The 26,166-nt window shown below is 59.9% G+C and overlaps 1 protein-coding gene across 1 annotated transcript in view; it reads right to left on the bottom strand.

Moving 5' to 3' along the window:
* Positions 1 to 1,730: 1,730 nt before the first annotated feature.
* Positions 1,731 to 26,166, bottom strand: part of FBLN1 (fibulin 1) — a 66,013-nt gene continuing 41,577 nt past the window's right edge. Inside the window, exons 15-17 of the mRNA XM_054582520.1 lie at positions 21,264 to 21,406; positions 18,313 to 18,444; positions 1,731 to 2,486 (exon numbers count right to left, since the gene is read on the bottom strand). Coding sequence (XP_054438495.1) covers positions 2,347 to 2,486; positions 18,313 to 18,444; positions 21,264 to 21,406 — 415 coding nt within the window. The 3' untranslated portion in view covers positions 1,731 to 2,346. The remainder of the gene's footprint in view (positions 2,487 to 18,312; positions 18,445 to 21,263; positions 21,407 to 26,166) is intronic.

Genomic DNA, 26,166 nt, shown 5'->3' with positions numbered 1-26,166 from the left:
GAAAGGAAAAAATGCAGCATGACTTCCAGGTGTTTTCCCACCTGACTCAACTCGAGAACCTTGATGCACCTTACAAACGCTGGCTGACTCCTGAGTCCGAGCTGGAGGGCTGGGCAGGGGTCCCCAGCTCCGCTCTGAGGATGGAGGCAACCTGTGCTGTCGGCCCCGGCCGAGGCAAGACTCCCTTGGCCTCTCTGACGCTCGGGATCAGGTATGGCCCGGACTCGGCTTCCTCTTCCCACCTCTGCTTCTGCACCTGGCAGCTCCCTGGCTCAGGCCTCTCCGCTGCCAGCTCCTTCTTGCCAGCGCCCTCTTTCAGGAAGTTGATTGGCCAGCCAGGGCCACGTGATCACCCGAGAGCCAATCCAGAGCAGGCGGCTTGGCTCCGTCCACCAATCGCACCCCCCCACCCTAACACCTGTTGAGTGCGGGGCAGGGCCCTTTCCCAGAGGAGCCAGACTCTAGGTTCCCAGCAGCCCCACCGAGGCCTCAGGGAGACGGCGGCTTCCAGAAAACTCCCTGTCCGAAGACGTGGGCCCCAGACTTGCCCCCAGTCTGCAGGTGGGAAATCGGGACCCCATGTGGCCTCTGCATTGCATGCCCTTCACCCTGAGACTTCATTCCTGTGATCAGACCCCAGGCTCCCCACTTCCCTGCCAAGACCCCAGTCCACTGGCATCAAGAGCTGCTCAGATGTCCCCTGTGCTCTCCCGGTCCCTAGAACTGGTTCCCAGGAGTGCCCAATCTCTTTGATGGATCAGTGCCCAGAATGAGTGACCTCAACAACGCTCGCGATCCGCAAAGCTGGAGCAGTGCAGACTTACCTGACCAGAACAGCAGCCACACCAGAATCCCAGCGAGGCTTAAGTCCCACAGGGGTGAGGGCGGGGGCAGGGTGGCGAGACCTCGGCCAGCGCCAGGGCCCAGGATGCGAGATGAGCTGTGTCACCGGAGGAGAGAGGCTCTGAGCTGCGAACCGGGTGCCTGTGAAGGCGGGGTAAGCCCAGGGCAGGATCCAGAGCAGCTTGTGTGGGAACAAAGGGCGGGATGCTGAACCCCTGTGCATCCAAGGGGGCCGCGGGGATAGGGGCCTTTTGGTCCGATCCCCCACACTGAGGGCTGTGTTGGGACACCCCGTAAATCCAGCCCAGCCTGTCCACCTCCTGTCTGACATAGGGTGTCGCAGGGGAGTTTGAAGTCTGATAAATGGAATTTGAACTCTGTCTCTAAAATGTTGCCTGACTCTGGGTGGTTGAGTTCCCGCTCCGAGCCCCGTTTGCCCCTCCCCGACTTGAACGTGATCATGCCCACCTTGCCGGGCAGCCAGGCGGCCTATGCAAAGCGCCCCCTGCCAAGGGCACGGGGACTCGGTGCACCCTGGCGGTCTCCTCTAATGCTGGAGAGAATCGTTACTGCTCTCTAGCGATTTCTGGAGGGGACCGTCGCAGAAGCCAGAGCCATGTGGCTTGTGCAGCAGGGCCAGACATGGGTGAGGAGTTGGTCCTTGAGGCACGTGTCTTGGAGGGCGAGTGCGGTGCCAGAAGTGGTGTGAGCAGGACGCTTCCCCAGTGGGCATGCCAGGCCCCGCCCGGAGGCCCTGGGTAGCAGGTGGGTCTTTGAGGAGGCCCTAGGGGACATTCCCGGGCCCTTTGCTAGCAGGGATCCCCTTTTTTGAGAGACTCCCATGCACAGGCCATTACGAGAAGCACACAGCTGTTTATTTTCCCACCTGTAAGACAAGACGGATGCAGGGAGTGGGGAAAACTTTGCCGTTCTCCTGGTCAACAGACAGGCCACACACGACCTAACGGCCTGTGTCCTTACCAACGGGGATTTTCCATTTCAACAGACTGCAAGTCACCATCCAAGTGTTGTGTGGGCCATTGTGTCATGCCTGCTAGACCACACAGCTGTGTCCCTAGAATTGGCCCTACAAAACCTGACTGGCAAAGAAGGTACCAAATGTCAAATTTAATACAATCAGGGCAAAAACTAGTCTTTTCTTGGCACTGTGAGTAGTTGCCCCTGAAAAATGCCTGCCTTTCCTTGGTCCTTAGCAATGCCCAGCCCACAGGCAATGTAAAGGCAACAAAATGTGACCTTTGCATTAGAAAATGAGCAAGGCATTTGGCCAAACAGTCGTGTAATTGGACTCATTATTTCAGCACCAAAACACATCAGATAGACTTACTCATCTGGCCCAGCTTAATACATGTCAGCCTAAAACTACAATCAAATGCATAAAATCTAGAAGTGTCTGGGTGGCATAAACAGGGACAGGGCACAGTCGTTGGCAGCAATGACTTGGCCTGGAGGTGCAGACGTTGCTGTGCCATGGACTGGCCCTCAGAACCAGTACTCAGAGACAAAGATATGGACGTTGACGATGTTTCGGTGGGATACCACGCCCCTGACCACGTAGCTCATCTCCAGCTTCAGGACGGCGTGAGACGGGCCCACGATGGGCCGCACTTGGCGGACGACACCTGGGAGAGAGCAGAAGGCGTTTGGAAGTTAGTTCTTAGCATTGAGGCATAACAGCTTCCATGGTCCCTTCTCTGTCCCCTGCCTCCCGAGTGGGACCTGCCCCAGTCATGGGGGGGAAGGTGTGCTGGAAAGGCTCACCAGCCGGCTCTCTGGTAGGACCAGAGGACAACTTCTGTGGCTGGGCCCAGGCTCCCAACATGAAGTCACTGCAGGTGGCCTCCCGCATGCCTGCCCGATGCTCCCCGAGAGCCAGCTGGGAACCTGCGGCTCTGCACCGACCATTTGTGGTACGCGCTTGCGGTTGCCAGGCCGGCTCCCCTAAACAGCCGACCGCAGATTAAGGACGTGTGCACTGGGCGGGCAGTGAAGCCTCGGGGAGACTGCAGGGTCACGGAGGCCCTGGGCCCCGCAGCTGGCGCCGACCGGGACCACCACCGTTCACGCTCAGGGGCGAGTCTGGGTGCGCTGTGCCCCCTTCCCCCCTGGGCTTATGTTTCAGAAATGAAAGGCCCAGCAGCCTGGGTGTGATTCCAGGCTCTTCTAAGCAAACCAGGGCTTCCGGGCTGATGGAGAGGTAGGCGCAGGCTTTCGTGGGGTGCCAGCACCCCCTGCCCCTGCTTGGCAATGACACACCACAGCTTTGTCCCGTGCGAACGCCCAAGGACACGTTCAGCTTTCGGCTGGAGACGCAGGCTTGTCACCACCCTTGGTCTGCCAGCGGCTCTGATGACCGGGCCCCTTCCACCCGCCCCGCCCCAGGCAGTCGGGGCCACGGTCAGGATGGGCTCCCCACAGCCTCTCGGGAGGCACAACCCCGTGCCCCATCAGCATCGCCTCCTCTCCCCAGGTCTGAGGCCGACGGCGATGCCCACTCCCCTCAGTGGCCTCTGTTACCTGCTGACTTCACACGTCTCAGGGGCAGGAAAGGGCATTCACATGACTCGGGGGCTGGAACTTGAAGGAGGGGAGGGGCCGGGCAAGCGGAGACTGATTTCAGGGCAGAGAAGTGGTGCAGGGGGCAGGGGATCCCCCGCAACCGGTTACACGCTCATTTCTGTGTTGCTATATTTACCATAGCATGTAATTACTGTGTGTAAACAGTATAATGAGAGGTACAAAATAGATATAACTACATAATAAATATAAATAACAATGTATTTTAAATTTATATAAACACCTATATATTTTATATTTAATATCTATAAATTTATATTTTATAAAATGTGTAATTTGTATATTACTGTATAAGATATACATTATACATAAAATATAAATATCACATAATAGAAAAATTGTATTACACACACTCTTAAATAAACCTTCCCTGCTGCCTGGGGGAGCTCCGATGGCATCGAAAGCTCAAACCCAGAGGCGCTGCCGGCCGCCTGTGCACCCAGCACCGGGCGCTGTGAGCACAGAGTACAGACAGACCGGCCTCGCGCGGCGCAGTCTGGGGACGGAGAGGAAACGGAAAGCGCTAGTGCAGCGAGCCCACGCGGGGACCGGGAACAGCCATGCAGCCCCAGAGGAGTTAGTTAAGCTTTCTGAACCTCAATTTCCTTTTCTGAGAAATGATTCCAAAACAGCAACCTTCAACATCACCAACAGCGGACCATCCCTCCCCTCCCTCAGCAGCGCGGGCCTACGTGGGCCCTGGCTTTCCGTTCATGGCCGGCCGAGTCCCTGCCTGGCTGAAAACGAGAGCAAGACCACTGGACTGATGGTCAGGTGTTAGGAGAAAGGAACACACTGACCGAACGTGTAAGAATGCCTGCATCGAAATACCTCGCATTAGGGCACCGCCTGGCGTTTAGCTTCTCCGACCGGCCACACTCCGCGCAGGGGCGGGGCGCGCCGTTCAGGCTGTAAACAGCTAAGCGGTGAGACAAAGGGAAGGGGTCGCAGAAGGCAGCGACGGGCACTCAGAGGGGACAGTGCCGGCGCCAGGCTGAATTTCTGATGCAGGTCACACTCAGAGCCTGGTTTTCTTAGAATCTGTGTTGAAAAAAAAGGCTTTGGGTGGAACAAACAGGCTCGCTGCAAAGACTAAAGAAATCCTGTGCGTACACACAGCAGGTGCTGGGGGCTGTGCCTTCCTTCCCTCCCCTCTGACCTCAAGCTGGACCCGTAACCCCAGCCAAGCCCCGGCCCTCTCCCAGGCCACGCCCACTCAGCGACCAGCAGTGCCAGCTCTGCGTAGCCACACCGCCCTGAGCCCTGGTTTGGCGGAACCAGTCTAGTTCAGGCTTCCATTCCCCCTCATGTGGCCGCCCTGGCTGATCCTTGGCTTCCTCCTGGTACCACGTCTTCCTTCACAGCCCACCCACCCAAGGGGAGGTTTAAGGAATATTTGACAGAGCAGCGATTTTCAAAGTTGTCATCTCACGGCATTCTGCGGCTCACCAAAAGAGATTTTTTGCCGGTCTGACCAAAACAATAGGCATTTTGATTCATTCACACGGGATGGCCGGTGTTGTGTTGGCGGCTGCCGTTTTTTGTATTTGGCAGTCTAAGGGGAAGGGGTCAGCGCCCCGACTCGGCACTCAGGTAGGGCGTGTTTTAGGACTTCTCGCAGCTCCGGTTGGAGATCGCTGCTCCGGCGGAGCGGGCTTTCAGCTGCGCTTTGAGGACCCAGTCGAAGCTGGGAAGCGGGAAGGACCGGTACGAGCCCCAGCAGCATGGGGACAGGCCCATGAGGCTGGGCAGTGGCAGAGGACAGACTGCGCGGGCCGCACCCCTCACAGAACGGGAATCTGGGTCTGCAGTCTCCTGGTCTCCTCCGCGCCACCGAATCGAGACCGTTGCTCTTTCAGAACCGCCGCCGCCCTCCCACAGGGTCGCAAACATCCGGAAGCCCCCACGGGGGTCTGATTCCCTCTGTCCACCAGATTCCACAGCCATGAAGTGCCAGGCGACTAGGGACCAGCTTGACCGCTTCTGTCCTCATTTGCGAAGCCTCCCCCATCCCACTTTGTGTCACCTGCTGCCTGGTCTCCCTCAGCTGTCCCACCACACCTGCCCCTGGCAGGAGACCCTCACAGTCGGCTCCCATTTCAGGGGCACGGTCTCCATCCTGCTCGCCTCTGTCCCGTCCCCAGGTCTGGGGCAGGAGCTCTGTCATAATTATTGAGGGGAACGAAGGCAGAGGAAGAGAGGCGGCGAGAGAAAGGGAAGGAAGGTGAGAGGGAAGAAGGGCCACCTTTCCTTGAACCCCGCACTCCAGAAAGGAAGACGAAACTTAGCCCTGAAGGACAGGGAGGCGCAGAAGGCTCAGAGGGAGGGCAGTTTTATCTGAAACGACCATTTTAGCAGCAAAATGCAGGACGAAGGGAGAGGGCATTTCCATTACCGCCCCAGCCTCCCAGAGCCCCCAGAAAAAACGGCCGCGGCGTTGAGTTCAGCTGTGTTAATCTTCCAAAGCCTCGTCGTTGGCATTTCTGCTTCGGGTCTCAGACACTGCTGGTATTCCTCGGCGTGTCTGTGCCTCTTAAAGATATAATTAAGCCTTTTTTTTCTCCTTTGAAAAATGCAGGCCCCCTCGGGCACTTCACCTTCCAGTCTCGTCTCTGCTTGGTAAATTGCAGCTGACGTGCGGGGCACCTGGGAGCCTGCACACAGAGCACACGGGTCCCGCGGGGGAGCTCCGTCACCTCTTGGGGTCTGTGGCTTGGACTCTGGGCCCCAGCAGCCATCCCCAGGCTCCTGTTGCTTCCGGCTGCCCTTGACCTCCGTCCATCAGTTTGAAAGGATGGAAATCAGCCACCGGGCTCTCTGTGGCCTGAGACACTTATTTCTAAAGGGACCTGGAGTCACAGCCGGGGGTTCCTGGGTTGGCTCCTCCCTGACCACCTGGGTGACCTTGCACAAGTCATCGTCTGTTCTCAGGCTCCGGCTCCAACTCGAAAGCCCTGTGATGCTGGCTGACACAGTCATGGCGTGAACAGAGCGGTCAGGGTATTTTAACGAAAAAGGTAAGTGATTCAGGAGACCGCCTGCCATCTCGTGCCCGTGAGAGTCAACTCTGCTTCTTCGAAGGTGTGAGTTAGGAAAGGCAGCAGTAAGGAAGCCACATGTTAACATCGTAGAAAGAGTCAGAAGCCACCACTACCTGAAATCAGGTCAGAGTTGACAGCTTTCTTGGTTCTCGCGTCTCCCTGCGCCATGTGAGGCCAGAGGCCAACGGCACGGTCTCTCTTGGTCACGTCTGTATTTCTCGTTTTGGGACCCGAGAGGTCCTTGGTCTTACTATGTACCTGACATGTAGGAGTTGCTCAACCAGTAGTTGAATAAATGAACGAGCTGATGATCAACGCATTAAGTACACTTTATAAGATTGAAAATTATCACCTGGAAATGAAAGTGTTGGGGAAGGGTGGACGACAGCCAAAGGTCACTGGGTTTTCAGTGCTCCCCACCGGGAGGGAGAAAGGCCGCCGATGGGCACCAAGCCCCCCTGCCTGGCCTAGGCAGCAGGCACGCAGAGCCACGAGCAGGGAGGAGGGTGGACCGTGGGCCTGCGGGGACAAGGTGCTGCAACGGCGGCCCTAGGAGCTCAGAGACCCACACGGTCTTGCTAAACTCAACCATGATGGCCAGCCAGGAAGCAGCGAACCGCTACGTGACCTCAGGGCACTGTCCTTGATAGAAACAACAATCCCTGCAGGTTCGGACCGAAGGCACAGACAAGCTACCAAGAACATGAAGAAATGCTGTCCGTCTTTTCAAAGCAAAACACTCAAGTACGGGCGGGCCCCAGGCACCCGCCACTGCCCTGTGAGGGCGTGACAGGCATGACCCTCCCTGAAGGGCAGGGCGGCTCTGGGCGCCGACGTCCAGGCCACACAGACACGGGGGCATGGATTCTGCCCAGAAGGGGCTAACCCCAAAGCCCCGCTCTGCACCCCGCTGCTTCTCCCGCCTCTCAGTGCAACGCGATGTGGGGGAACCTTCCAGAACACACTGCCCTGGGCCGAGTCCTCAATCCCAGCAACTGTGGTGGGAAGGACTGACGGAGTCATCCTGCCAGTAACCGCCGGTGAAGGAACCCAGTTCCCAAAGCCCGGCTCCACTTCCCGCCCTGAAAAGCGCCCAGGTGGGAGCTTGGCGAGAAGGGGGACAGGTGCCTGGGCTGCATATTTAAAATACCAGCTGTCAGTCAACGTGTCCCAGTGAAACTCATCATCCGTATTTTCTGATTAGTATAAATGTGCTCCCTGCGCAGGTCTCCCGGGAGCGAAACCAGACAGCTCGGCCGGGGCCGCAGCAGGGGGCCGCGTGGGGGTCGGCCCCCGAGTCCGCGTGTCCCCTTCAGCAGACAGACAACGTGTCAGCCTTGCACAGAATGCTCCCCTTCCCTGACCAGTCATGAACATCTCTCTCTGGTGCTTTGTTGCTATGGAGACCCCTCCTGCCTGCATCTGTCCCCCTCCTTGCCACCCCCCCTCGTCCGTGGTTCATGGAGGAGGAAACACACAGTGAATTGAGTTCTGAGCCCCAGGGAGCCAGCAAACCAGCCCCTGAGCCCAGCTCCTGGGCCCTGGCCCCACAGAGCGCGGCCTGGGCCGGGTTCTGGGAGGGAGGTGCCGTCGGGTGCACCCACTTTTACTGAGTTGACCAAGACTATGACTGACCATGCGGGGATTTCTCCCCCTCTGCCTGGATCAGACACCACCCGCCCAGCTGCCAGGGTCCCTCCCCATCCCATCCCCAAACTCGTCAGCCCACCCAGACCCCTCCAGATGCTCCCCCGTGGGCAGCTCACCCCCTAGCCCCTTCCCCCGCCCAACCCATGCCCTGCGGCCAGCCCCCGAGGGCTCCAAGGCACCCTCAGTGGGGCCCAGCTTCCAGCCCTCAAGCGCTGTCCTACAAGGCTCAGGAATTCTAGTTTTAACAGTTCCTCCAACCTCCGCTCCGCGCCCCATCCCACCCCGGCCCACCCCAGGTCAGGCCTCGCCACCTCCGTCCTGCCAGTCACATACCCTACCCTCCTGCTGTCGCTGGAGGACGGCCTGTGGCTGTGGGAACATCTGTCCCGTTGCCCCAGCCCGCCAGGTCACAGCAGGCGAGGCGCTCCTGGACTCGGACCCTCTGCCCTGTTCCTCAGCACACGCCGCGCTCCTGCTCCTGCCGGGCTGACCTCTTACCCGCCCCCCAGATGACCAGGGGCCCTGGGAGGGTGGGGACTTGGCGACTGGACTGGACTTAGAACTAAGGGCCTGGGCACACAGGAAACACACGGGTCTGCTCTCTGACCCCCGAGGGATAAGGTCACACCACCTGCTTCTTCAAAGGCAATTAAGGACCCAAGGGATTAAGAGGCACGAGGCTGGGGAGTGCAGAGCGCGCACCCCAAATACCACGCCTGCTGGTCGGAGCCAGCACCTTCTCGTCTGGACTCACCTGACAAGCAACAACACTTGCTCTGTGCGGGAGCTGGGCTGGGCGCTCAGGTCATGCTCAGCCCCGGGAAGGCGGGCGTGGAGGCGGCTGGCGAAGGTGAGCACAGGGACCTGGGCAGAGCGAGGGAGAGCGCGCCCCCACGACAGGGCGCCGGGCGCTCCCGGAAGCTTCACCAAGGACTTTGTGGAGTGACCTTTGAAGGTGGGGGAGGGGCTCAGACATGCAGGGAAATGCAGAGAAATTTCCGAACTGGGCTGGACCTCAAACAGTAGAACCCTGCCCTGCCCAGGGTCACACAGGAAGGTCACGACAGCAGGAACCCACATCGAGTCCTAACCTGCTGTACACATTCCCGAGTCACGCCATGGGAACCTGGAACCACCTCGTGCCTCAGTTTCCTACCTGGAGAATGGGGACAGCCCTGGGGTTGCTGAGGAGCATATGCAACGTCCTGGAAGAGTGGCTGCCACAAAGCAAGGGACACTGAACGGTTAGCTGTTACTCTGATGATCGGGACCTGATACTTGGGGCTCCTGCCTGGATCACAGATGGACCCCGGCGGAATCTGCCAGCGAACACTGACGTCCAGGCCGCAGGAAGCACACTTCGTGACAGCGCGTGACAGCGGGTGTCTGGGTCCCTTCTGTATTTATGGCTGTCAGGCGAGACCATCAGAAGATTCATGTCCTCAGACTATTTTTCTAATTTTGCACAACATGCCTCTACTCCCATTTGGCTAAAACACTTCAATTTTTAAAATAGAGTAATTTATGGACGCGCCCGGCAATATCAAAGGCTTTCCAAAAGGTGCCCAACAGCAGCAGGGAGAGTTGCAAATCATCCCGGCTGGACAGAGACAGGGCCAGGAGAAGCCCGGGAGGGAGATGTGCACAGGCCGCTCCACGTGCCGCTCTCGGCACACGCCAGAGTGAGGCTGCGCCCCTCAGGGTCCTCTCAGAGCCCAGCCGTGTACCTGGGGTGACCTGGGAATTTCGGCGACTGTGAAGCTGGGGGCCGAGTGGTCTCACGGGGCTTTGGAGGGCCAAGCGGCTGCCATTGCAGAGCGGCCAAGTGTCGGGCACGGCTCGAGGCAGGGCCTGCCCCTTTGGCCCCATCTCCGACCCAGGGGCCCTGGCACAGGGGGTACGGAAAGTCTGTCCTCCATCACCCTCCCCCCGAGGGGCCCCCTGCCCTCGCCCCCCACCACCCTGGGACTCGCCAGCCTCCAGGAGAAGTCAGGCTGCAGCCCATCCCGGCCTGGAGGCGGCTGGGCTGTCGCCCTGGAAACCGCTTGGCTGCCGTCCAGGGTGCGGCCCCAGGGTGATGGGGCTGTGCCTCCCGGAGAAGAGAAAGCGCCTAATCCCGGGGATTTGCTGTGAAAGCCGGGACATGGGCAGTCACTCATCACCCGGCAGGGACGGCCGCGCTGTTGTTTTTAGGTAGAATTTCTGAATCTCGTTCGTAATGTGTGCTGATCCAGGGCCAAGCTCTTTGAGTCAGGCTGCAGGACAGGGTCAGCAGCGCCGGTTTAACCCCTTAAGAGGTAATGACTTTAAAGCGGCGATCTGGGCCCTGCTCACTGGGATGCCCGAGGGACTGGAGGCTGGCGGCCGGGCCGACAAGCGCTTTGCCCTGACGTGGGCCCAGCCGGGGCTTGGGCACAGCGAGGCGGGTGCCTGCCCACCCTCTCGGCCCTGCGTGGGGCTGCTGTGTCCAGGCTGCGCACGGGCCCCGCGTCCCCCACTATGCACAGCAGCCCCGCCACACGCCTCACCTCTGTCCCCGCCATGCTGGCAGGAAAAGCCTTCCCTGGGAACCAAGCCCGCGCAGCGGCAGGGACTCAGGGACCCCAGGGAGGCTGCTTTTCAAAAGCAGGACCCGTGGCTTGGACAGAAGGCGGTTCCCTAGCACCCAGCGCAGGGCGTGGCAGGGAGTGGGAAGCCGGGATGTCCCTGTCGACTGACTGAGGTAATTTGAGGGTGACGGGACCTGGGCGCACGGGCTCCGCCATCCACGGCAGGCTGGGCCTGACGAGCCAACCAGACCACAGGACGTGCCTATGACATTGCTCCTGGGGAGCTGGAGCCACTTCGGGGCGGACAGTCTGGCTGTCCTCAGTGCTTCGCGCTCGGGACTCCCAGCTCCCAACCCTCTACTCCTCACTGGGGGCTCACCTGTCCACACGCCCCCCCAGGGCCCCCACAACCTCCCTGTTGTGTTACAGTTGCACATGCCCCTCCGAGCCTCTGAACCCGGCACACTTGCTTCGGCAGTTTTGCTGGGGAGGAACACGGAGGCTCAGAGAGGTTATGTGGCCTACCTGAGGTCACACAGCTAGAAGAAAGAATCAGGATTCAAGCCCAGGAGGTTTTACCCTAAGGACTTGGGCTTTAGCCACAGAAGACCTGGCCACGTTTGGTCCCCAAACAGCTGCCCCAGCCACTGATAAAACGGAAATAGAATAACCATCTATTCTCACTCACACTCAGAATTTAGAATGTTACTTCAAAATTAAGAGGTCAGTTCCCTTTAAGAGGGGCTGAGACACCGTCCGTAAGAGGGGGTCAGCACCCCAGTCCCATTGCAAGGTCCCACATCACCTCCAGCACGGACAGCTTTGGAAGTGGGACCTGTTGGGTCCCTTTCCAGGGAGAAGGTTCAGGGTCCGATGAGTATCGGCACTCGTGAGCCTGCTGTGCGCCAGGCTCTGCTAGGAGCTTCCACGTAATCGGTGCCCTCTAATTGCATTAATTGGCGTCTGTAATTAGGGCACGTCTCTCCTAAACCTAAGGCAGGCAACTGCCCCCTGAGGGGAGCTGGACAACTCTGACCGTCCGCTCATTAGGACCTTCCTGGGTACAGGACGGGCTGCCACTGTGCCTGGCCAGCGGGGCCCATGCCGGAGCTGAGGATAGGAACCCTCAGTTCCCTCAGGGGACCCGGGGGCCCCCACAGCCGCCTGGGGAGTGACCGAGAACGCATGTGGGTCCTGCGCACCCGCGTGCCACCCGTGGCTGTGGGACCCCAACCCAGCCCTTCAGTCTTCCTTACATGAGCGGGGATGCCAGCTCAGCGGCCCTGGAGTAGTAACCGCGGAACACCTGCGAGGGCTCTGTGCACGGGGTGAGTGCACGCACGCGGGACACCAGGTGGCCCGGTGGCCCGGTGGCCCCCCGGGGGCTGTGAGCAGAATCTTCAGCCCGGGGCCCAGGATGGTGCTCTAGGGCCATCATTTCTCCACGCCAGCGACTAGGAAACATCTCAAATGAGACCCCCTGTGTGCGTACACACAACCCCATGTGCCCCTGCAGCCACCCCTACGCACCCCCCACTGTGTGCTCACACTCGCCCTACACACACTCCCCACAGCCGCCCCCACGCACACACCAAGGCAGACCGAGGGCTTTCCCGGAGACAAGCTCACAAAACGGAGCGGGGCCGGGATTTCTGTCCCGATTTGCAGGTTATGATGAAGGCAGGCTCCCCAGAGCGCGCCCTGCCCAGCCTGGCCTCCCTTCTGCCAGCCCACGTCTGAGCAACGAGGTGCGGCCCCGCGCGCGAGAGTCAAGAGGCGCCTTCCAGGCCCTGCCCCCTCCCAGCCTGCCGGCGTTCGGCCCTTAGACTCCAGCCCCGGGGCCCTGCTAGCCTGTGCTCGCCCCATCCCCGGTGCCCTGGGGACCCGTCCCACCTCTCTGCCTTCTCATCCCGCTGCCCCTGGGCCCAGAGTGCCTCTGCCTGGCTGACCTCACTCCTGTGCGGCCGCCAGGACCCAATACTTGTGTTACCTCTTCCAACAAGCCTCCCTGGACTGCTCCGTGAGGCCAGCTGGGCTGCCTCCCTGTTGCGAGGGTTTCGATGGGTCTGGAAACTCCCGGGGGTGCGGGATGTGTGTCTTCCAACATCAGCCTCCCCATAGCCACCCCGGGCCAGGCCCTCAGGAGCTCAGAGCGCTTCGTGGATGGCCGGGCAGGGTAGGTAAGGGGGCGGCAGAGTCCTGGCAAAGCACAGGACTCAGCGGGACCCGGGGAGGGGGCGGAGGAGAGCTGGCGTGTGCTGTCACTGGAGTGGATGCCCAGCCAGCGTCTGGCACTGGGCAGGCAAGGTCCCTGGGTCGGGGAGGAGAGCAACAAGAGTCACTGTGTCTGGACTTTGGGATGTTAGTTGGGAGCTGCTGACCTGTGCTGGTGCCTAAGTCGAAGACCTGAGCAAGGCCTGGGTCGCCACTCCTTCCATGATTCCTGTGGGAGGGGGCACCTTGCAGCTTCACGGCCACCCCCCTTCTGCAAGGAGCCCCCTTCAAGTCTTCAGGGTCCAGAGAATGAGGTGCACACCACCACCATGCGAGGGAGGGCAAGGTCCTGGAACGTCCGCTCCCCCTTCCCCGGGCCTGGACCGGGTCAGCTCGGCTGCCCCCGCCTCCCTGCAGCCTGCCCTGACGTGCCAGGCAGGGGCAGCCCCAGCTCTGCACCCACAGCACCCCTCAACCTGCGCTCTCCCCTCACTCTGGGGACACGCCCCGGAGAGGCAGACACTGTATCCCCATCGCCCAGGGCGCAGTAGGTGCTCACCAGACGTGGAAGGGAGGGGCCGGTTCACCGATGAGTCCCGCTGCCCTGCAGGCCTCCCCCCATCCTGGGTCTGTCCCCTCCCCGCGCCCGACCACAGGCGAGCTGGTGGGGCCAGCGTTAGCTCCTCGTGGACCTTCTCCAGCAGCCAGTCCTCAGGGGGAGGGAGGGGCAGTGCTGGGAGAGGCTCTGGGGAGCCGCTGGGTCTGACACTACTCCTCTCAGCGGTGAAGCCACACGAAACCCAGATGCGTCCGTGCCCTGAGGCTGGAAAGGGCATGGCACAGTTTAAGGGAAAAGGCTGGTGAAAAACCTGAGGCGGCCCAAAGCTAACACCTCAGGCCCCTCTACATGGATTCGTTCTGTGCTCATACTTGCTTTAATAAAGGCAGTGCCTTCCTGTGAATTCTGCGAAGACCAAAATAACAAAATACTATCAGGAAAGGACAAGGAGCCGTGTCTATTTCAGGTTGTTTTGGGGCTGGCGGATCTCACCAGCTAAAGTCCTGGGGCTACTCTTAGTTTATTAGGGACACCCTCCAATACAGTTGAATTTTATGAATCTCAAACACACACCCGTGGCCGGACACAGCTGTTTTCTCTCGAAAACGGGACAGCACCTTAGGAGGCTGTTCACGAACTCCCGGCCCCACCGCGCGCCGCCGGGCCGGCCCTGCTGGGGCCGTGGAAGTGGGCCTCCGAAGGCTGCTGGCCCTCTGCGCCCACGCGAACGTGTCCTTCGGTAAATGCTGGACGGCGCACTGTATGTCGCTGCCTGGTGGGAACAGTCCCCACGCACACAGGGCTCACCCTCTACACGGCAGATGTCACAAGGCTCGTTGTGCCTGCTCGGTCCCCCGTCACGTCTGACGTGAGGGTCTGACTTGCAAGAAGCTGCAAAGTGGACCTTGCCGGGTACCCACGGGCCCCAGGGTTAGGCAAACTGGATGCAAAATTAACCCAGTGAGTCTAAAAAATGACTTCAGCTGGGCCCTCATTCTAGTTCCTCTTGGCTTTGGCAGGTTAACAAGTTTTGGCAAAGCTGACTCTCAGTATAGAGAGTTTTCTCCAAGCAGCCGTGGTGAGCAGGCAGGGTGGCGGACAGCTGGGACTCAGGACCAGCCAGGGTGGCCCCCAGTTACTGGGGGCTGATCGACCATGGCCCGTGCCCATCGCAGCCAGGGCTCCCCCACCCGCCCCCTTCCCCAAGCACCCCATGACAGCCAGCACCCTGCGGAGCGAAGGGCTTGGAGCGGGGTGAGGGGGGCTTTGAGGGGGCCCGGGGATCCCTCGGGCGTGAATTGAGCGTTTTCACACAGGTTGAAAACGCATCCTTCATCTCCCCTGACAGCTGGCTGGGGAGGAATGCGACATGCGACGGGACGGCCGTCCGGGAGAGGCCGCGGCCGCAGGCTGCGCCCTGCTCCACAGCCGCCCGGGCCTCGGAGGACACGCAGGGGAAGGCCTGGCATTTTTAGGTCCTTAGGCAACTCGGGGCACCTTCTCTTGTTACCTGGGGGGAGAGTGGACACAGCGGCCTCCGGGTCCCGGGGGCTCGCCCTCTCGTTTTTCCCCTGGGACGCCTGCACTCTCAGCGGCCTTGCCCAAGCAGCGCCAGTGCCCGGGGGCTCCAGCTCTGGGCGTGGTGGGAGAACCAGGCTCTCGGCCTGCTCTGCCCATCACGCGCCCCGCCCGGAGTGCCCTCGGGCAAGCCTCTGCCCTCCCTGGCCCTTGCTCCTTGACCTGTTGGGATGACCCCATCCCCCATGTCACGGAGTTGCGGCAGTGACAAAACACCTGCTCCCAGCGCTGATTAAGTGTTTAGCTGCTCCTTCACGTACAGCGACAGTCAGCTCAGACCTCACCTCTTCCAGGAAGCCTGCCTTCCTGACCCCAGTCCCAGTGTCCACACAGGGCGTGGCCCAGCGAGGGCAGGCGTTCAGGCAATGCCTGTGACTAGTCAGGTGTCCCTTCCTGGGTGCCACAGCCGGTTCTCATAGGGACGAGAGCCCCCCTCCCCTCGCCCTGAGCACACTCCCCACTTCTCCCCTGACAAAGGGTTTCTGCCAAAGACGTTGCCTGGAATGAGGAACGGCCCGCAGTTTTTCAGTTGCTCAGCCTTGGGAAGTCACTTACTTGGGTCCCTTCTTTGCCCAGGATAGACAGCCGCACCCATCCCTGGAGGTATTTGTGGGGACCGAGCAGGACAGGGGGTGAAGGTGCTGGGCCGTGGTTCCCAGGCGCTCATGCTGGGCTCGAGTCCAGGGCAGAGCCATCGATCGCAGGCGGACAAGCCCCGGGGCTGCGGCGCCACACCCATGACCGAGCCCAGCCGGTGCCAGCGGCTACCCCCAGGGGCCCAGAAGCCTGCGTCGGGGGTGGGGGGCACAGAAGGCACTTGGGACAGAAGAGGTGGGGCAGGGAACTGAGAGAAGGGACCCCAGCAGAGAAACAAGACAGCAACTAGTGGGCATAGAGAAGAGAGCCCACCCAGAAACATGGCCCGGGTCCAGCCAGTGAGGCCTTGTCCCTCTGGCCTGCGTCCTCCCCCGGGAGGTGACATTAGCAAATGCCAGGAGCCAAACCCTACAAATGTCCAGCACACACTGAGATGTGGAAGAAGCAGGACTACAGGCAGGAAACATTCCCTAGGCCACCAGGGCCCTCTGCCCGCAGCCCCAGCTGGAATTCCACAGACCAGGGCACGCGTGACCAAGCACAGTGAGCGGCAGCCGCCCAGCCCTGCGGCCTTGCCCACATTCCATTCCCAGGAAGCGGGGGTGGCACCGGTGGTCGCCTCACACCCCCAGAGCTCTGTTCCGTGCCTACCCTCCGCCACTGCCCCCAGCCCGAGTCGCTGTGAGACGACCAGCAAGCACCCTTGCCCCTGTGGGCCTCAGTTTCCCCTGGAGCAGAGATGGGTGCCAGGAGGCCCTGACATGCGGATTTTCTGCCCCAGTGGATGGGAAGCCAAGAAAGAGGACCTCCCAGGTTGGTTCTGTTTAGCGTATGGATGCTGCTAAAAAACGTGCTGGCTCGCCCTGGATCTGGGCCGGGCCAGTGGCTGCCCAACCTTCTAGCTTGGGTCGCTGCAGGGAGGACTTTGCTGGGAGCTGAAGGCCCAAATACTACAGGGAACCCCCCACTGCCCCCACAGAGCCCTCGCAGGCCATGGGGACGTGCCCTTGTCCCTGTGCACGCCTGCTTCAGTGCCGTATTTCCATGACCCGCCCCCCGCCCCACTGGAACGGGGGGCCCTAGGGGCAATGCCCGCGTGGTATTCGCCCGACTCTGCATCTACAGCCCGGCAAGGGCCCAGTGCAGGGGGCTCCAGGAGGCTGGAGTCCCACCCCAGGTTCCCCGCGCTGTGAATTACCCCCGGGGCGGCCGTTCCACAGCCCCCTGCTGGCACCAGGCGGGCTTCTATGCGTCCTCTGGAGGCTCACCCTGGCCCTACCCCGCCACACAGACCCTGACCCCCTACGTCCTCCCGCCTATCCTCATCTCCAGGTGCCTGAAGGCCCTAAAGGGTCTCTAACAATGGGGAAACTGAGGACCGCGTGGGCAGGGACTCCAGGGCAAGCTGCTCGTTTCAGGACGCTAACCACCACACCGCGTGCCCTCCCCTCGGGCTCCCAGGGAGGGCTCCTGTAGCATTAATCGTAATTAACTAATTATTCCTGTTGCCAACGAGCGGAGGCGGTGGCTGGGGGTGGGGGGTCCCCCAGTGACTCAGTCGTGTTTACAACACGGAAACCCATTTAAGAGCTTGTAAAGTTGCTATAAATGGCCCTTTGGCAACGGGAATAACGATCCCCTGTCTCCAGCTGCCAGTTGAAGCGTGGTCGGGTTTGGGCTTCACAGATGCGGGTTTTGAGGTCCAACAGCACCACCTGGAGGCCACGCTCCAAAACGCTCTGCTGGGCCCACCAGCCCGGACGCCGTCCCGGGGCAAGACCACGGGGCCCAGGAGACCACGGTGAGCAAATGGAGGCCCAGGGGAGGCCAGGGCCCGGCCCTTGGTCACTCAGCTTTTTTGGAAACGTTCAGAGTCTAAATCTAAGTCCAAAAGGGCAGCTGTGAGCCTCAGGCCCCGGGAGCCTGAACTCGGCAGTGAGACAGTTTCGGGGAGAGACTGCACACCAGCTCCCCGGACTCACACGGCGCCTTTCCCCTCCGTCCTCGCTGAGGCCTGAGCTCAGCTGCCACAGCCCGCGCTGCCGTCGCTCTCCCCGCCCGCCCGGTGCGCCCAGGGCGCTGGCCTCCAGCAGGCCCCACCGCCAGGCGGCTGCGCCTACGCGCACTCCACAACCAAGCTCTGTTTCCTGAAGGACTGACCCACGGAAGGGGACGACTGGCCGTGAGCGAGGCAGGCCGGTTCTGGGGCGAGACCGGCGCGCAGGTCCTCTGCGCCTCGTCTGGCCGTCCCGGCATCGCGCCACGAGAACAGAGCCGCGTTAGCTCCAAGGAGCAGGGGGCTGTGCTGAGCCCGAGGACCAGCGCTTCGCCCGGTGATCTTGTCTGGAATTTATGGCCGTGAGGTGCAGAGGTCTAGTTACCCACCCACTAGTGGGGCGGGCAGAGGGGGAGCCTGGGGCCCATGGGGTCGTCTGGAGAACTGGTGGTTCAGCTGAGGTGGGTCCCAGACAGGCTCTGCCACCCCGGGCGCCCCTGTGCGTGGGGATTGGCTGCGGGGACTCGAGGTTCCAGCTGAACCCTGAGGCAAGAGCGAGCTCAGATTTGGGAAGAGGACTCAGGGAGGAGTTGGGCTGGTCCCGAGAGGTTTGCCCGCCCGATTGGTACAATGGGCTGGGAGGAGGAGAGGGCGTCAGGGCAGACCCGCACGTCCCGGGCCACTCACCCACGGTCATGCCGTCCATGTAGCGCTTGACGATATCGAAGGAGTCCCGCAGGTTCCCTTCCGTGATGTCGAAGATGATGTCAGCGTGGTTGGCGGGGTAGGCTGGTGTGATGGCCCGGACAAAGATGATCTCTGCGAGCGGGCGGCAAGGTGTGGGCAAGGGCGCAGCAAGGGTCTCGGCCTGCCCTCGGTCCTGCGCGCCCCACGCGAGGAGCCAGAACTGAGAACGAGCTCCGCCTGGCCCGTCCTCTCTAGAGCTAAACCCAGAGCCAGTTTGCTCTGTGCGTGAGGGATACTTATAAACACCGCTCACGAGTACCACGTGAACCCCACTCACGAGCAGCAGGTGAAGACTGCTCATCAGTAGCACATGACCTCCACAGTAAGTTACACGTGAACCCCACTCACGAGTAGCAGGTGAACACCGCTCACGAGTACCACATGAACTCCACAATAAGTAACACGTGAACCCCACTCACGAGTACCACGTGAACACCACTCATGAGTAGCAAGTGAACACCGCTCACGAGTACCACGTGAACACTACTCACGAGTAGGTGAACACCGCTCACGAGTACCATGTGAACGCCATAATAAGTAACACGTGAACCCCACTCACGAGTACCACCTGAAAACCACTCATGAGTAGCAGGTGAACACCGCTCACGAGTACCACGTGAACTCCACAATAAGTAACACGTGAATCCCACTAATGAGTACCACGTGAACACCACTCACGAGTAGCACGTGAACTCCACAATAAGTAACACGTGAACCCTACACACAAGCAACTCATAGGCCCTTAAGGTTCATGGGGACTAGAACCTGAGGGCCGGAACCCTCTCAGAAGCCAGGGCTCTTTTGTCCAGGAAGAGCTGGTGCTGAAGCCCATTAGGTCCCGCCCGAACCCTGGCTCTGGGGGGCCCTGGAGCCCCGCCTCCCGTCCCCCTGCAGCTGAGCTCACAGATAAGAGCTCTTTCCTTTCTCCGAGCCAGTGCCCTAGCGTTGGCTTCCAGGCCCACTGGGCAGCAAGCCCTCACGCGGTAACAGGACCCCCTGCATGTAGAAGTGGGCGGGCCCTGAGGACCCATAGGTCATAGCCCAACCCCCCTTCCTACCAACAGGGAAACAGCGGCCTGGAGAGATTTTTGGCTCTTTTATGAGGTCAGGAGCTAATCGGCAACAGAGCCAGCACTAAAAAGTAACTAGTAATTAGCCATGAATCTTCATGCAGCTGGGAAGACAGGGACGGCAGGTGCACAAGGGGACAATGGGAGACAGGTCAGGAAGGGCAAGGGAGCAGGCTGGCCTCCTGCCCATGGTGACGTGGGTGGGCCAGGCCGTTGGCTGGCTTGTCCATCTCCCAGACCGCCTGGCTTAGGGAGCGGGGCAGCTACCCTGGGCTGGAGCACAAGGCCCCAACTGTCCCCTGGCTCTGGGCCATCTTGAGGGCGTCCCCTCTTGGGGGTCTCAGTTTCCTCATTGGTAAAGGGAAGGAGGCAGCTGGCCTGTGCCTACTAAGGGTCCTTTCAACACCAAAGGCCAAGGTCTGGGTTTCCTGGGCCCAAGATGGGCACAGGTGTCTCTAGCCATGGCCAGCTCCCTGTGGAACCAACTTTGACCAGCACGGAAGAGGCCGTTGGCGCCCCGGGAAGGATTTGCCTGTGGTTGAGTGGAACCCGTCGTTTGGCTCGAGACAAACACCAGGCAGCGACCTTCTCCGACCCAGGTCTATCCTACCCTGCAAAGGTCCTGCGCCTCCCCGGAGCAAGGCAGTGGGTTGGAGGCTGGCTGGCCGCCCTTCCGCACCTGTGTCCTCGGGGCCTCTCTTGCCCTCGTTGCCCCCGCGGCCAGGCTTTAAGCTCTGGCATGTGCCCTGCACCCCCGGTGGGACCTGCCAGGCGGAAGCACAGGGCGCGGTTGTGCCGGCTGAACTGTCCTCCCCGGGAGGGGCTGAGGGCCCGTGCTCATCCCCCGGACCCCACAGGGTGGCCCTGGGCCCGACCCACGGGAGGCGTGGTGTGTGTTCGTGGAGTGACAAGCTCAGCCAGCTCCTCCGAAGGCCAGGGATGAAGACTGCGAAGAGGAAGGGGGTGGATGGAGACCACACCAGCGCTGGCATGGGTGGGGGTTGCACCGCCCAAAGCAAGGTGCAGGGAACCCAGGAGCAAAGGGGTCAGCGCTCCCGCGCCCACCCTGCTGTGGGGAGCTCCTGGCCTGCCCCGTGCAGGACCCCGGCCACAGCCCCTGCGGGCACGGCGCACAGGCCGCCCCCAGCCCCACGCAGCGACAGCGCTGACACACGGGTCTCCAGGGCAGGCCAGGAGCTCCCCACAGGGGGGTGGGCACGGGAGCGCTGAGCCCTTTGCTCCTGGGCTCCCTGCATCCAGTCTACCCCTCCAGTCCGCCTGTGCCTGGGCGTCCAGGGTGATGGTGAGCTCCTGCCAGGGTCTCACGTATCCTTCAACTCATGTCTCACGAAGCCTCTGCTGCTCCAGCCAGAAAAACCAGGCTTAGTTCCTCAGACGTCCACGACTCCACACTTGCCTCCAGACCTTCCCAGACGCGTTCTGCTTGCTCTGCTTGGCACCCTCTCCCCCTGCTCCCTGGTTCACTCGATTGCCTCCTATGGACCACTCAGGACCCAGAGTAGAAGCCACTGCCTCCTGGAGGCCCTCCCAGATTCCCCAGCGCTTGGTATAGGGTCAACGCTTAACCACTATTTGCTGAATGACTAACCCATAAGAGACCCTGAGCCCCGGGGTGGGCCACGCGCTGTCACACAGTCTGGGGACCAGAGGAGAGGTTTGCGTTGGGGAAGGGCTACATTTCACACCCCAAGCCCACATCTTACGCAGGAGTGGCTGCCTCGAAGGCAGCCTCCCTAGACAGTGGCTTGGCCTCCCCTGGGACCCCTGAGCCAACTCCGAGCTGTGGGGGACCCCACTCACCTTCTGGGCGGGTGAACTCGCGGAAGGTGGACAGCGAGACAACAGTGTGGGAGATGGTGTGCACGGGGTCCAACATGCAGGAGACGTCATTGGGGCGGCAGGACTTGATGCAGCGGATGGTGTCTGTCTTGTCCTGGTGGGGCCTGAGGGGAACCAGAGCACAGGAGGTGGGAAAGCCGGACCCGGCACTCCCGCAGAGGCAGGGCCCAGGGAGGAGCGCAGGCCGCCCAGGCCGCCCGGCCCACGATGGCTCCCCGGGAACCAGTGGCCTCCACAGCCTGGCTGCCCATGGGGAGGCCTCAGGGCCCCTCCTGCAAACTGGACCAGCACCCAAGGGCCAGAGACGCGCCCCAGCTTCCATCTCCCTGGCCGTGGATAAGGGAGGCTTTGCCATTTGCCGACTGTGCGAACCAAGCTCATTTGCGCAGCAGCGAACACGTGCACTCACTTGCTCAGCAAGTCTGAGCGCCCGCAGATGCCAGGCACCGGCTCACCAAGGGGGCCCCGCCTCCCCGGGGCCCTCCGTCGGGGCGTCGCGCGGGTCGTATGCGAAGTGCCCAGCTCTGTGCTCAGCACAAAAAAGTCAGGTCTACAGCGTCATATCACAGGCAGGGAGGGGGAAGAAAAGGTGTAGTTTGCTACAGGTCTACATTCCAGGCCTTGTGCTAGGTATACTTTTCAAACCTTTTTATCATCAAATAAAATGCAAATGCTGCACTAAACAAAGCTATATTTAGTAAGTATTATATGGCAAATGCCTTTATAATTACCACTCAGGTCAAGAAAGAGAGAGTCGCCAGCCCCCTGAGGCCCTTCCCGTGGCCAGGCCGACCCCTCCGGCACCCCTACCACAGCCCCTGCCCCCAGCCTCCCGGCAACGGCTTCCCTGGGTTTCTTTACAGTTTCTATCAGACAAGTGTGCCTCTTAGGGCACAATCATTTAGACTTGCCCGTTACAATTCTTTTGTTACGTCTTTTTAGCCCTTCATAACCTATGGGTTTCCTCTCCATCCTCCCCGCTTTCCACATTGTGTCTGCTAAGGAACGGCACGAGGGCCGGAGCCCTCCCCATGTCCGGGCTCGCCGCCTGTGCGCTCGCCGCCTGTGCGCTCGCCATGCAGCTCAGCGCCTTCCCCTCCCGGGCGCGGCCTGCCCACCGGCAACTGACCCAGACCCTGCCAGAGGCAGCCCGGTCCCGTCGGCCAGGTGACAGTTGGTGGCATGTCTTCCATCAGGGCACACGTGATGTCTGGTCTGTCCTGTGCCGTCAGAGCCAAGACCCACCGATTTGTCAGGGGCTGCAGAACGCTGGTCAGCTGACTCTGCTGTATCTGTTTCGTTTATTGGTTGGAAAACTTCAGTAACAAGATGCTGCCCTTCCTATGCAATCTGGTTTCCAGGGGGTATAGTTCACAGAGGGAAAGGGAGATCAACACTGGATTCTTCCCTACTATTGACCAGTTTTCAGGATAACAAACTAGCTGTCTATCATCATCCAGAGGTTACCAATGGATGATTTCAATATCGGTATGAACTCAAGGACTTAAACTATCTGGAGCGTTTCTATCCATTGCAGTCACTATCCTTTTGTGTCTTTCCTTTCAGTATGTTTTGGAAATTGCTTTTTGCTTTGATATGAAGTTACTTCCTGAGTTCCTAATTCTGACTTACAATGTTCTTCCATTTTGATCATTTTCTCAGTGCTTTGACATAGGCTACAGTTTTAATCTGGTCCGCGAGCATGTCCTTCTGGAATTTTCATTACCCAGAGGCATGTTCATCTGTTCTAGTCTCTCTTTTTCTTACAATAACTTTGTAGGAGATTTAACCTTCGCAGCTTTCGGTTGAATGTTTTTATGTGAAACTAGTCTTCCTAAAATTTTTGGAAGAGGCATGGTTCAGAGTGGGGGGTTTGGGTCCTCCCCCACCCTTTGTTTTGTTTTCTAACTTCAGAGAGCTCCCTCGTCTGTCATTTTTGGCAGCTTGCTCTCTGATCTTCCTGTAACCTGGACTTCTATCCCCATCGTCCCTATTGTGTCTTTTCTGCTCAATTTCCTGCTTTATCTCCAGCAATTTTCGCATAGTGTGAGATCCTGCGCTTCAGGGAACCCCTGGTGGTTCAGTTGCAAGAACTCCTACTGGCTGGATCGCTCTCTAATCCTTCCATGAGCCCCTGCGCACACAGCCGATGGCGGGGGGAGGGGGCAAAACAACTCCCAGTCTCAACTGCTGTCCCCAGATCGGTCTACCAGGCTCTGTACGGGATACTCGTGAACTGTTTTGGGGTTTCCCACTGCTTTCTCCTGCATGCATGCCAAGCCCACGCAGGTGGGCATGAACTGTATTTTGGGGTCCGTGGGGTACGCTGTCACCTTGTTTAGTTGTAAACGCAGTCCAGGGATTTTAAACATTCCTCACCTAGTCGTTCTGTGTGGTTTGGTTGGGATCCGGAGAGCTGCGAACACTCGGGGCTGCACCCTCCGTCTTCCCGGAACCTCTGTGCTCAACACTCGGCCCCCACTGCCCCATTTGACTTTGCAGCTCTTTCCTCTACACCACGCTGCCTCCCTCTGTAACTCACGAAATGTCCCACTCTGTCCTTGGAAAGTACAGATAGGGCTGGTGCCCAGGCTTCCCGAGACAAGGCTGGGGGAACACCTGCCTGGCACAGACTAATCCCAGCAACCCTGCCTCTTCACAGCATTTGAGGCGGCATGAGCGGTGTTTCCGGGCACAGACCCCCAGTGCCAGCTGCGAGGACTCTGGGCAAGCGACTGAACCTCTCTATGCTTCCACGTCTTCGTTGTGAAATGGGGGTCGTCACAGGGCTTTCCCTGCAAGCCTGTCGTGAGGGTTAGTGAAGTGCTTGGAACAGGGCCTGGCCCACAGCGAGCAGTATGCGAGTCAGAGTTGTTGCCATCATCATCATAACGACAGTCACGTTTATGATCCTTTCCCCTTGGGAGCTCGGCTTGGTACAGTGACTCAGTCAGATGCATGCAGGTCTGGGAGTCAGAAGGGATGGCAGCTCTACACATCGAGGACCTTGGGTACATCCAAACCCTCTGAACGTTCACTCCCCATCTAAATTGAGATCCAAACGAACACTCCAGTACCGACCAATGAGTAAAGAAACCAACACTCACTGACTGCCTACCGTATACCTGCCATGGCCTTGGGTGTAGTTTTACTCATTTCCAAAATAATCCATGGACAGAGCCCCTGCTATGTGCCAGGCATCTTGCTAGGAGCTGGGGACACGGCACTGAATGAGACAGACTTGGTCCCCGCCTTCACGGAGCTTTCCGGGTGGGGTGGGGTCGGGGGTGGGGGGAGACAGAAGGAATGGCCGTTAAGAACTGTGATAATCACCACAAAGGGAGCAATAGGAGAAAGACTGACAGAAGACGCGTAAGCCCATGGAAGGCCTCTCTGAGAAGACACTTCAGCTGCAGTTTAACCCACATGCAGGCCACAAAGCGTCAGCAAAGGACCTGAGGCAGCAAAGAGCTTGTCAGTGGGGCCAGAGGGAAGTGAGCAAGTGGACAACCATGTGAGGTAAGAGTGAAGATGCACACAGAACTAAATCATGCAGGTCCTTGAAGGACCCACTGGGGACAGTGGCTTGGCTGGGATCGTGGTGGAGAGGGAGGGAGGCAGGTGGGTCAGAGGCCACACTGGAGGTGCGGTGACAGAGCGGGACAGTCGGAGTTGCGCAGTCCGCAACCCGAGGGACGAACGCCAGCTGTGTGATCTTGGGCAAATCCCTCACCCTCTCTGAGTCTCCCAGTGGCCGACACTTGCCTCACGAGCCTGGAGGCAATGCCTGTGCTGGGCCGGACGACCACCCAGTGGCTCCCGCGAGCAGCGCGTTCACTGCCCCCTCCCGGCTCGGACACATTCTCAGCAGACGCGCTGACCTCACTTCAGCAAGAGCCACATCCAGTGCTCTGTTTTCCACCACGAAGTCAGGCTTCTCGTGGGATGAACAGCAAACTTGCTTTGCACGTGCGCATGTGCACACCCTCCCCGCCCCCACCGCCCTCTGTTTTGCCTCCATGACATGTTCAGCTCCAGGCGACACATAGCAAGGAAACCAAGCTGGAGCCTGAAGCCTGGCTCTGCCACACATAGGCCATGTGACCTTGGCCAAGCTCCTCCCATTCTCTGGGCCTCAGTTTCCACATTTGTAAAATGAAAGGGGATGGAGCTCGCTGCGCTCTGAGGGCCCTTCTCCATCATCACCTCAACTTCTGGGCTCAAAACGGAGGAGAGAGAACTCATCGGACTCGGTGCTCGGAACCTTGTTCTTCCCTCGCCTGGGTTCCCAGGAGGTACATACAGTGACCTCCATCAACAGACACTCCCAGGCGTGCACCCCCTTATGGAAAACAACCCTCAGTCACCCGCTGCGGGCACAGGACAGCAGCAAGTGTCCAGCTCACCCCAGATGATAAGCAACACAGAGACTCCCAACCGCACCAAATAAAACCAAGGCACGCAAGGCATGCGGGGTGGGATCATCTGCTAAACTTTATTCAAATCCCGGCAAGGAGGGTTAGGAAAGCGACAAGAGAGAGCCCCAGGGCCCAAAGCAAGTGCTCAGAGGTCTGCGGACACAAAGATGAAAAGCTTGGCCACAAAGGAGCTGACGGTGCCATGGCGATAGAGGTCCATCTTGACGGTCAGGAGCAAGTCCCTGGGCTCAGGGACGGGCTTGGTGAGGGCCACCACCCCGCTGTGGTGGCTCACCTTCCGGGTGGTGAAAAAGCCCTCCTCATTGCCGCTGGTGATGGCCAGCTGCATGCTGTCCCCAGGGACGGAACTGGAGGGGCCCATGCGGAAAACCACCGCGGGCACTTGGATGTTGGTGGGGAAAGAGAGGTGGTAGCGGGTTATTCTC

Source organism: Pteronotus mesoamericanus, unplaced genomic scaffold (genome assembly GCF_021234165.1).
Source record: "Pteronotus mesoamericanus isolate MK-2021 breed Mesoamerican mustached bat unplaced genomic scaffold, CSHL_Meso_final contig_702, whole genome shotgun sequence".
Lineage (NCBI taxonomy): Eukaryota > Metazoa > Chordata > Mammalia > Chiroptera > Mormoopidae > Pteronotus > Pteronotus mesoamericanus.
This window is presented reverse-complemented; position numbering and strand designations above follow the sequence as displayed.